The 12,833-nt window shown below is 41.5% G+C and overlaps 1 protein-coding gene across 4 annotated transcripts in view; it reads right to left on the reverse strand.

Annotated features, from left to right (window-relative positions):
• Nucleotides 1–12,833, reverse strand: part of ERCC6 (ERCC excision repair 6, chromatin remodeling factor) — a 426,222-nt gene that overhangs the window by 43,887 nt on the left and 369,502 nt on the right. For all 4 annotated transcript variants that reach the window (XM_077454825.1, XM_077454823.1, XM_077454824.1 and 1 more), the window contains one exon: nt 5,409–5,519. In XM_077454825.1, coding sequence (XP_077310951.1) covers nt 5,409–5,519 — 111 coding nt within the window. The remainder of the gene's footprint in view (nt 1–5,408; nt 5,520–12,833) is intronic.

Raw genomic sequence — 12,833 nt, forward strand, 5'->3', positions numbered from 1 at the left:
CCTTTTTGTCATTGTGCAGCTCATCCCAGCCATGTTGAGCAGTGAAGGGCACACCTTGCCCCCATCTTTTTCTTTCAGTTATCCAATACACAAACTGGTGACAGGCCAAGACCTTATCAGTCCCCCAGACTTTTCCATTACCCAATCCACAATCTAAGGCTGAAAACCCTAATAAAAAAATGTTACCCTCTCAATCCAGAGAACCAACAGATACCTGGAAAAATAGAAAGCTGGATAGGCGCACTCAAAAAAAGTTCACCTTTATTAAAAAATGAATATCAAAGCATCACAGGCAAATACAGACTAACTGCACAGCTGCTGAAGCGTTTCACACCAGATAAGGTGCTTAGTCATAACTAACCAACAGATACCTGTCGTAAATACCTCAATCCACATAAAGTCCAGACAGTTTAGTATAGTTCTGAAACTTTAGCATGTTTCATAACTTCCAAATTAATAATAGCACAGCCATAATAAGGACATATTTAGGCTGTCCATATTATGGTTGTGCTGAATATCTGATTATCCTCAGATAATTTGTAACGTTTCAAGTCAAGACACCCCTATGTCAGATCATATGGGAAACCACTGGTACCCCTTATTCCTCCAAGGTAAATTTGACATTGGAAACCTGGCATGTTTATATTTGTTTTGAAGCAAATGTCGAGCTGGGCAATAATACGGATGTTTGCAATCTGTAAACAGTAGAGATGCAGAGATATGAATATGTATCACAAAGTGTATCTGGGACATGGTCATGAATGCAGAGACCTCCCAGCAGCCAACAACTAAACAAGATGACCAGACAATTGGTCATTTGTAGCTGTCAACCCCCTTTGATCCCACAGAAAAGAGGAGATGCCAAGACAGCAGAGAGTTCTCCTTTTACCATCCAAGTAGGAACATCTGTCAAGTTTGAGAACTGATTACCCAGCTCACCGATCGAACTCTGATAAACCCTCGGACATTACTTGCAAGTAGTATTCCTCCTCAATTCTACCTTATTTCTTTGTGGCTGTATATTCTTTATTTCTTTGAAACATAATTTTTCTACAAATTTTATTTGCACCAATTTTGACCTTTTTGTTATTAAAACCCTATTTTTAAAAAGCAGTAACTTTGTCTCTAAAGCTCTTAATGCAAGCTATAAACAAACCTGCCTTTTGATCAGCGCTACTGTTTTAGAGTAAGGCCTCTGCCCAGACCTGTCTGTGGTGGCAGTGTGTGTGTTACAGATGATTATTCTAAAATCATAATTGGTATTGCCAAATTGATGGGAGTTCTGACTCTCCTGTAAATCAAAGGTCGGTGGTGGCAGTTAGAGAGTTAATTTCTTAATTAGCCTAGTGACAATAGCTCTCAGGCTGCTGGCACCTAGATTGCGGTCCCACAAGCTGGAAGATCTTTGTGCTGGGTGCAGCTCAGAGTGGCATTGTTACGTAAGTGACAGTGTGGTGTGACATTGATTGGTCCTCCGTTACGAGTGAGGAGGGCAGGGGTTTGATACTCGTGTTCGTCACAATCACCATATCAGCGTAAAGAATAAGGAGTCCTGGAAGAGATGGTTTGGCTCCCACAGAACCCTGATCTTGACATCAAGTCTGTCTGGGATAATATGAAGATACAGAAGGATTTGAGGCAGCCTTCATCCAAAAAAAGATCTGTGGTTAATTTTCCAAGATGTTTGGAACCACCTACCTGCTGAGTTCCTTCAAAAACGATGTGCAATTGTACCTAGAATTGATGCTGTTTGGAAAGGACGAAGGCTAAATATTGATTTGATTTGGATTTTTCTTATGTTCATTTACTTTCCATTTTGTTAATTGAAAAAAATAAACCATGAATACGTCTATCTCTAAAAGTACATCAAAAGAACATCAGAGTGAGAGCAATAATTCTAGCACCATAGATCTTGGTGGACTGTAAACCAATAACCTGTAAAGGCTTTAAAAGCATCACCTATGGAGAATTTTGGGTACTATATATTTTTTTTGTTACTCCACAGGCATGCACAGTTTTAAGACTTGACATGTTTGCCATCTATTTACTCGATGCAATCCAATCTTAAAAATGTTACCAAAGAATTGGGTATAACACTGTGTTTAAGGTGATAAACTGAATAAGCTTATGAGCAAACCAAACTAATGACTATGAACCTTCATAATTGATACAGCTGTTAGCACTGATCACAATCTCATAAGTGTATACCTATATAAAAACAAATGAAATGCTGTGCTATATGAAGATTACCAATGTCATATGACACATACAAAATGCATGAACATCTTCAAACAATGCATGATATTAAACATAATAATATACATTATATAAAATGTCCATTGTGCTGGAAAATGAAAGCAATAACAGATGAAGTGCCGCACTATAGTGAAGTAACCAATGTGATATGACACATATAAATAAAGTGCAAAACTATAATATCAAACATGTTAAATGATAAAATAAAAAAACGTCCATTGTGCTGGCAAATCCTGTGATGGTGCTCCAAAGTTGACAAGGTGACAACAAACTTGTGTCTCCCAGCCCCCCCGTGAATCTGCTCACCTCAGGGTGTTTGACTGCACATTATGTTTGGTCAAAATACGCCTGTGAACCACCCCTGGGTTCGCAGTAAGTTCCTCCGTCCATATACAAAAACAAAGTCCAAATGGTGTTTTAGCATTTAAAAACGTATTTTATTTATAAAACATCAATCTGGCTACTCACATCCTCCCAGGTGCTAAAGCGCACCTCTCTATAGCAGATAAAAGAAAAAAATTACGAAATAGCTTGTCCTTTCGCAGAGTTCAAACTTGCTGCCTACTGCACCGTCCTGTCCCCTCCATGTGTTCCAAGGATCCGTCATGTGTCTTCCTCAGGGGGATGGCAATTGGACAGTGCTTAATGTTGGTTTAAATAAAGTATTGGCGGCCATGTTTTCATAGTTTGAAGGTACGCCATCCTTTTAGTTAGACCCATTATCATGCAATGCATCCCCATTGAACTAAATCCTATGTTAAATAAATGAACAGTCGGACGCTACAGTAGAACGGACAAACTATCTCCAACAAACAAAACATCCGAACATAATTTAATTCCTCTAACAAGCCAAAATTGAATCGTATATTTGTACATTGCACAGTTTTGGAATCTTAAAAGGAGACATCCAATCATCCAGCTGTTCATTTGTTTAACATAGGATTTAGTTCAATGGGGATTCATTGCATGATAATGGGTCTATGATCACTAAAAAGGATGGCGTACCTTCGAACTACGAAAACACGGCCGCCGATACAGTATTTAAACCAGCATTAAGCACCGTCCACTTACAATCCCCCTAAGGAGGACACGTGACTGATCTGTGTCGAACACGCGTGGGGGAGGGGGCAGGATGGTGCAGTAGGCAGCAGGTTTGAATGCTGCGAACGGAGAAGCTCTCATCGTTTTTTTTCTTTTATCTGCTATAGAGTCTTGTGCTTTAGCACCTGGAAGATGCAAGTACCCAGATTGATGTTTTATAAATAAAATCAGTTTTTAAACGATAAAACACCATTTAGACTTTACTTTTATAAATGGACGGAGGATCTTACTGCTGGACGTCTCAAGATCCCAAAGCGTTTCATTCACATCAAATACAGGGGTGGTTCACAGGCATTTTTTGACCAAACTTAGGTGTGCGGTCAAACGCCCTGAGGTAAGTAGATTCACATGGTGGGAGCACAAGTTTGTTGTCACCTTGTCATCTTTGGAGCACCATCACAGGATTTTGCTTTGCCAGCACAATGGACATTTTTTATTTTATTATTTAATATGTTTGATATTATCGTTTGGCACCAAGTCATTCATGCACTTTATGTGTGTCATATCACATTGGTTACTTCAATATAGTGCAGCACTTTTCATCTGTTATTGTTTTAATTTGCCAGCACAATGGACATTTTATATAATATGGTATTATGTTTAATATAATGCACGGTTTGTACTAAGATATTCATGCATTTTATGTGTGTCGTATCACATTGGTAATCTCAATATTGGCATTTTATTCGTTTTTATATAACATTGTGCTTGTTTGCAATAAAATTCACTTCTGTATATTTTTTCTTCTGGAAATATACTGTACATTTTTATAAATAACTGTGCAAATATTGAGCAACATAAAAAATTGCAACTACCGTATATACTCGAGTATAAGCCGAGATTTTCAGCCTCTTTTTTGAGGCTGAAAGTGCCCCCCTCGGCTTATACTCGAGTCATCGCTGTCTGCCCGCTCGATCAGCGTGTCGAGCAGACAGACAGCGGCCATTCTATTCAAAAGCCGCGCCTCCGGCTCCGCCTTCGCCTGTGATAGGCGGAACACTGAATTTCCCAGCAGCCTGTGTTCCGCCTATCACGGACATCGTATCATCCTCGTACTACGGACGAGGATGATACGACGTCTGTGATAGGCGGAACACAGGCTGCTGGGAAATTCAGTGTTCCGCCTATCACAGGCGAAGGCGGCGGCGCAGCTTTTGAACTTTACAATGGCCGCCGACGAAGAGGGCACGGGACGGCACGGCACGGGACGGGACGGGGGCAAGGCAAGGCAAGGCACGACACGGGACGGATGCAAGGAGGCAAGGCACGGCACGGGACGGAGGCAAGGAGGCAAGGCACGGGACGGAGGCTCGGGACAAAGGTAGGCTGGACACACACACACACACACACACACACACACACATGGATGGAGACACACACAGGGATGGATGGATGGATGGATGGAGACACACACACACAGGGATGGATGGATGGATGGATGGAGACACACACACACAGGGATGGATGGATGGATGGATGGAGACACACACACACAGGGATGGATGGATGGATGGATGGAGACACACACACACAGGGATGGATGGACGGACACACAGGGATGGACGGACACACAGGGATGGACGGACACACAGGGATGGACGGACACACAGGGATGGACGGACACACACACAGGGATGGACAGGCATGTCTCACCCTCGGCTTATACACGAGTCAATAAGTTTGCCAGTTTTTTTGGGGGTAAATTGGGGGCCTCGGCTTATATTCGGGTCGGCCTATACTCGAGTATATACGGTACCACCATTTTATTTTGCAGCTCATCTTTCAGAAAATAATTTACTTTTTGAGGGGGTACTGTAATTTCTAGCAAAAATTTAGATTTTATCGTGTGCAAAAATATAAAATTGCCCTGGTAGGCAAGTTTTTCTAAAAAAAAAAAAAAAAAAAAAAAAGCCCCACGTCTTAAAAATTCTGCCAGGCGTAAACTTATAAACAAAGCTATAACAAGGCAAATAAAAATAAAAATATACCAGGAGTATAATATAAAAACAAACTAAAGCAGATAGCAAATGCATTTAAGAATATTTCCATACCTCATTGTACTTTGTGATGAGGGGTTGACGAGAGGCAACAGTTGTGGTTCCATCCATCTTGAGATAGGAATAACCCATACTCATGATGAAGACCTCTAGGATCTGCAACATCTAAAAGTGAAAGTAGCTAAAACATTATAATTTCATAGTATTTTGTCAATTACAATCTTGTGACAAATGAAACAATATCTTGAAACACGCATTTACCTCTTTGGATGCATACATTTAAAATAATTGAGAATAATGTAGCAGTACACGCAATATCATTTCAATATATTGTGGACCAATTAGGTTACATATTTTAGTCTCTGGGACAAAATAATTAAGTGTTGGCTGTGTTTTATTTTGAGGGGACAGCAAATTTACACTGTAATACAAGCTGTACACTCTCTACTTTACATTGTAGCAAAGTGTAATTTCTTCAGTGATGTCACATGAAAAGTTATAAAATAAATAAAATATTTACAAAAAAGTGTGGGGGGGGGGGGGGGTGTATTCACTTCTGTGAGAGTGTGTGTGTGTGTATGTGTATATATATATATATATATATATATATATATATATATATATATATACATATATATATATATATATATATACATATACATATACATACATACATACATACATACATACATACATACACACACACACATACCAACCTAATACCTTAATACAGTTCTGCATTCCTTTAATTGAAAAGTAAATGATGAATATACACTTGGTGTAATGTATAGGACATTCTGGTCCAGGTTCTGGTAGCCTCCAGGCATCCCCTTGCACAACATTACAAAGACTAATTGAAGTAGAAGCATTAGCAACCTATCATCCTCTGCTTCATGCAAATTTGTGGACAGATGGGGAGAGCAGAGCAAATAGCATTTATATCTTATAACTGTGTTGTTGTACCTTTATTACGCAATGGAGGGCTGTAAGATAAATTGCGACAGCACTGTATTCCTAAAATGAGAAAGTCTCACCCTCCTGGCTGAGCTGTATAGCAGAAGTGTATGAATGACAAAAGTGGATATACAGAATTAGGAATCCTTTGGATGATGACACTGTATGGAGCCCAGCTTTAAATTCTATTAAAGTGTAAGTAAAAGTTGATAGCCAGTTTATGTTGACTTTTTCCTGATGGTGAGGAACGATCTATAACAGCACTGTTAATGTACTCCTTTATACCCTCCTTTATCGAAAGAAGGTAGCGGGCAGAGACTGAAATTCTAGTTTGTAGCCTTGGGGGACAACAAGCTGAACCTAAAAGTCTGGAATGCCCCCAAACCAGGCCAACAGATGTCACCCCACTCAAAGAAATGGGGGGCAACCTGCACTGTACAGGTGCCTAGGAACTGGGTTTAGCCAGCTTGGGATTCCAGGGTTTGTGTCGGAATTGCTTGGAAGAAGAGGTCTGTGAGGGGTTTGGCAGGGACAAAAGGAGAAAATGGCTGAATTACTTCAGCGTCCATAGTGATAGATCCCAGGTCACAGGCCATGCATATACTGCCAAAGTCTGGCATATTGCCATAGTGGTGATAATAGGTTGCATGGACAGACCAATCAGGACAAAATAGGATTCGGAAATAAACGCAAGTCTCTTATCCATGGCATCTGTAAAAGTCAGGAGATCGTCTAGAGGCACAGTCAGAGGTTAGCCAAATCCGGAACCAGACATTTTTTTCAGAAATGAGTGCTCCATAGGATATTGCAGATTAACCACTTGCCGACAATTGCACGCCTCACTTGGAGGACAGATATCGTCAAAACATCACTCAAACCCATAGTTCTTAAAGGACCATTTATTTTTTTTATAATTTTTTTAAACGACAATTTTTTTTTTATTGCATTTTATTGTAAATATGAGATCTGAGGTCTTTTTGACCCCAAATCTCATATTTAAGAGGTCCTGTCATGCTTTTTTTTCTGTTACAAGGGATGTTTACATTCCTTGTAATAGGAATAAAAGTGACATAATTATTATTTTTTTTGTTAAAACAGTGTAGAAATAAAAAATAAAAAGATAAAATAAATAAGATAAAAAAAAAATTAAATGCGCCCCGTCCTGCCGAACTCGCGTGCAGAAGCGAAAACATATGCGAGTAGTGCCCGCATAAGAAAACAGTGTTCAACCCACACATGTGAGGTATCTCGCAATTGGTAGAGCGAGAGCATTAACTTTAGCCCTAGACCTCCTCTGTAACTCATAACATGCAACCTGTAGAATTTTTTAAATGTCGCCTATGGAATGTCGCCTATGGAGATTTTTAAGGGCAAAAGTTTGTTGGCATTACATGAGCGGGCGCAATTTTGAAGCGTGGCATGTTGGGTATCAATTTACTTGGTGTAACATTATCTTTCACCAATATGAAAAAAAAAGTAGGGCTAACTTTACTGTTGTCTTCTTTTTTTAATTCAAAAGTGTATTTTTTTTCCAAAAAAAGTGCACTTGTAAGACCGCTGTGCAAATACGGTGTGACAGAAAGTATTGTAACGACTGCCATTTTATTCTCTGGGCAGGTTTTAAACGGCCCGCCTGGTTATTTGGACATATATATCTTTTGTGGCCCCCGACGATCTCCCAGCGCCGGGGCCACAAAAGATATATATGCTTCGGAAGGGACAGAGAGGAGGCAGGACCGAACGCCGTACACAGAAGAATTTCCTGTTTACGGGCGGCCTCTGTAATAGGAAGTCCGTCTCTGGCAATGCCATTGGACGACTGTTCTGTCCATCAGAGGAGGTGGGACTTTCTATTAAAGAGGCCGCTGTGTAAACAGGAGATTCTCCTTTGACGTTCGTCAGTGCATTCCTGGCAATGGTGCTGCGTTCCTGGCAATGGTGCTGCGTTCCTGGCAATGGTGGGGGCATTCCTGGCTATGGTGGGGGCATTCCTGGCTATGGTGGGGGCATTCCTGGCAATGGTGGGGGCATTCCTGGCAATGGTGGGGGCATTCCTGGCAATGGTGGGGGCATTCCTGGCAATGGTGGGGGCATTCCTGGCAATGGTGCTGCGTTCCTGGCAATGGTGGATCTGCAGATGGGCAATGATTAGGCTGCATTGATGGGCACTGACCATTATTTTGCTTCACAGTTCTTTATTTAAAATTATTTTTTCCTGAACCTTCCCTCTTAAAGTGTTATACGCCAATTAATACTGTATGTACAAATACGCCCAAGCTCATCTCTTCCCACACACAGCCACGAAGACAAGAGAATTCTTGTTGGGCAGTGTATTAGAGCTCGAACGAACACACTTAGACCGAATTTTAACGGTTCAAAGAATGTCAGGAAAAATGGTCGGCCCTCACGCATGTTCACTTCATCAAATCCGACCCTCTTTGAAAAAAGTTTGGACACCCCTGCTCTAGAGTGATGAGAGTAAACGTAATGGTTGGGGGGGGGTAATTTTCTAGCAAAAAAACATTTTTAACTTGTAAACAATACATATAAAAAAAAGAGGCCTGGTCCTTAAGTGGTTAAAGTGCTTAGAAGGGGGGCAGAGCTTGGCCACGCAACGTAATGGGCGCTTAGACCCCTATCTCTGACAGCACAGGGAACACATTAGCATATGGTACACGGTACAGCTGTGATCGCCACATAGAGACAGGCAGAACAGCTCCCGGAGACCTCACTGGACGTGATGAAGGTCCTCGTAAGCTCGCTGATTTCTTCAGCTGCTCCCTGTCTGATCACAGCCAAAATGGCACAGGACCGGACACACTCACAGCATGTCACTTTCAGAGAAGCAGCAGAAGACATGGACTGCTCTGCTCCGAAAGGGAACAAACCCAGGGACAGCACTAAAAGAGCAGCTTCATACCCTCATACTTCACCAACTCAGCAAGGTGTGGTAAGCAAAAAACACCTCACATACCATCAGCCTACAGGTGATGATGACGACACTGATTTTGAACAAGAGCAGTCAGTCACCCTTGCTGCCTTACCAACTACTGATAATCCTGTCTCTGAGAACATGCTTCTCTTATTGCAAAAAGAAGAGACAAATAAATCCATTTCTCACATGCAATCTCAGATTGATGGATTAGGGGACCGCACAGATATCCTGGAACACCAATTGAGTAACTATGTCATCGCATACAACGAATTGGCTGATGATGACCAACACCAAGCAGAAGAGATGCAAAGCATCACTGCCAAAATGGCAGATTTAGAGGACCGCTCTCGCAGAAATAATCTCAAAATTAGAAGCATTCCTGAGACCGTTCCCCCTGCAGGGCTGACCTCTTACCTACAACAGTTTTCAAAATGCTGGTTCCTTCACTAACCACCCTAGATCTCACAATAGATAGGGCACACAGAATTTTCACACCTCCACATATCCCAGCAGAAAAATCTTGCAACGTATTGGCGTGAATCAATTTCTTTCAAACTGAGGAACAAATACTCTATCTGCCAAGAATATGTCAACCTTCCCAGAGCCATACTCGGCCTTAACACTCGACAGAGATATTCCTGCAGCCACGGCACAAAAATGCAAAGAACTTGCACCTATTATGGACACACTGAGGGAGCGTTACATCATATACAAATGGGGATTCCCTATCGTCACTTTCCAGGGCAAATCAGTAACCATCTACCACCTCAAACAAGGCTTAAAAAAACAAAATTGGGGACTATCTCCTTCTCCACTGGCTACCCCATATAACGGCTGTATAGCAACCGGCTGATAAAACCTAATGCTACCATATTAACTGACCATCACTGGCTTTGTAGCCTTCACAGCTTCTAATACATTTTCCCTGTGCTGGATCTTCATGTTAAAACAACAATTGTTTGACTCCTTTTTTCCTGTTCTTACATGTTAGTTTACATTTGTTATCCTCCACCCCAGAGTATTGGTGTGCTATGCACACAATTTGGTTTACTTATTTTCATATCTTTTTACTCTAGTTAGCTCCTTCTCCTTCGTATCCCCCTCTTCCCATGGGCTAGTATGGTTCACTTGTTTTATTATGTTCATTGCATTGTTACGTAATGTCTGGTAAGTTAGTTCTCACTTGCCTGGTAGTATCATTGAGGGTCAATTCTTCCCCTTTGCCAATATTAACATCTGATATATTTACAAATCCTCATATATAGTTATGTCACTAAAAATACTATCCCTGAATGCCAAAGGGCTTAGCAGTCCCTTTAAGAGATCACTTTTGACTACTATATGCATACAGAGATATGGAGCATTTTAACCTGTATGAACCTAGACAAGTATGTTGACTCCTATCATTGGAGTTTAGTATGTTATGCTGTCTCTTTAGACATGTGCATATCTATTCATACCCTTATACATCTATATACACATACTTTCTAGATACGTGTTTGATATACTAGAGACCGCTGACCGAGTGCTTTGTGCAGCCTGTGCTGGACGTCCTGGTTCCTTCCTTCTGCGGTTCACTTGCTGCGTCCCCTCAGTCCCCGACTTGGACACTTTCTACTGCCGCCGTCTTGCCATCAGTTTTTGGAGACCTAGCCCAGCGGATTGGTAAGTAGGAGGCTCTCGTCTTTTTGACCCCTCCTGCCAACCAAACCTTCCCCTTTTCAATTTTTATTTTTTATATTAATTCTGCATTATATATATTTTTTGTTTCAGAGAATGATGCATCTGCCCCTGAAGAGCGAGCAATAGACTCGCGAAACGCGTAGGGCACGATCGATGCTTCCTGTTATGTTTACACTGCTGGGCACTTTTTGCAGTGTGTTACTACTGTTTACATAGTGTTTCATTTACGCATGTACAATTTCTACCTCCTATGATGATGTATATATATCAATTGTTTTTACCAATGTAAATCAATTTTATTATTTAATGGATGTGTATTCAATGTAATGATTTGATATTTATCTCTGCTTGTGTTCTTAACTGGGCCACTATGCCGGGTAACGCACATTTATTGCTGTTCCCATTGGTTATGCAACATTTTGTAATTAATAAATTGACCTTATTGCATTTTTTGTGAACGTTTGCCAAATTTCTCCCACCTCACTCAAAGTCCTAGGGCTCTTGTTCTTTTTTGTGTATTGTAAGGATGGAGGTGGTAGAATGGTTTTCCAGACCCTAACTTTTTCTTGCTCACATTAATCCGGGTGGAAGACACCCAATTTGCCCACAATCCGGTCTGTCTAAACTGCTGGCAAGTGTTCACTATCTCATCCAATACATCATTTAACTGTTGTTTAGTTTTGTTTATTGTTATTTTTGGGGGATGTATTCCGGGGTTTTTTTTTGAATTCTTCTCACCCTTTGCCCTGATGGCAGCGGTGTTTGCTCAGCTCGGGGGCTGCGTCGTGCAAAAGGGAGGCTCTTCTGGCCTCCTGCTGTCCCCGTCTGTCTTTCTGATGGGCGTGGCCACCTGCACTTCGGTGCCATGTTTTCCACGCCCACATTGTGATGTCCTTCGATTTCACATTACTGTGGGCTGTGTGGAACATCTCGGATGGAGGTTGGGTGATTGCAGGTGCACACCCCCTGTGATGGTTGGCGCCATTGACGGCAGCACATCACCATCCGTACATGACGCTGGGGGCGGAGTTTGTGGACTTGCCGTTGGTATATCCGGATGTCCGGCGCGGCTGCAACTTGCATTTGCGGGATGTCGGTCTGATGTAGTGGTCACAGGTTTAGGCATGCACGTCCCGTGCTGTGGCTCGTTTTAGTTTCTCAAGGTAATACATCAAGCAGACTCATGGATTTACTTCAATACTACCTATCCACCCATATTGTATTGTCTGTTTAATTTATTTTAATTTAGCACAGCCCCCATACCATTTAGAGTATTGACTACTATATGCATACAGAGATATGGAGCATTTTAACCTGTATGAACCTAGACAAGTATGTTGACTCCTATCATTGGAGTTTAGTATGTTATGCTGTCTCTTTAGACATGTGCATATCTATTCATACCCTTATACATCTATATACACATACTTTCTAGATACGTGTTTGATATACTAGAGACCGCTGACCGAGTGCTTTGTGCAGCCTGTGCTGGACGTCCTGGTTCCTTCCTTCTGCGGTTCACTTGCTGCGTCCCCTCAGTCCCCGACTTGGACACTTTCTACTGCCGCCGTCTTGCCATCAGTTTTTGGAGACCTAGCCCAGCGGATTGGTAAGTAGGAGGCTCTCGTCTTTTTGACCCCTCCTGCCAACCAAACCTTCCCCTTTTCAATTTTTATATTAATTCTGCATTATATATATTTTTTGTTTCAGAGAATAATGTATCTGCCCCTGAAGAGCGAGCAATAGACTCGCGAAACGCGTAGGGCACGATCGATGCTTCCTGTTATGTTTACACTGCTGGGCACTTTTTGCAGTGTGTTACTACTGTTTACATAGTGTTTCATTTACGCATGTACAATTTCTACCTCCTATGATGATGTATATATATCAATTGTTTTTACCAATGT

The sequence above is a fragment of the Lithobates pipiens genome, unplaced genomic scaffold, assembly GCF_037356315.1.
Source record: "Lithobates pipiens isolate NorthernLeopardFrog02 unplaced genomic scaffold, aLitPip1_a1.2 Scaffold_25, whole genome shotgun sequence".
Lineage (NCBI taxonomy): Eukaryota > Metazoa > Chordata > Amphibia > Anura > Ranidae > Lithobates > Lithobates pipiens.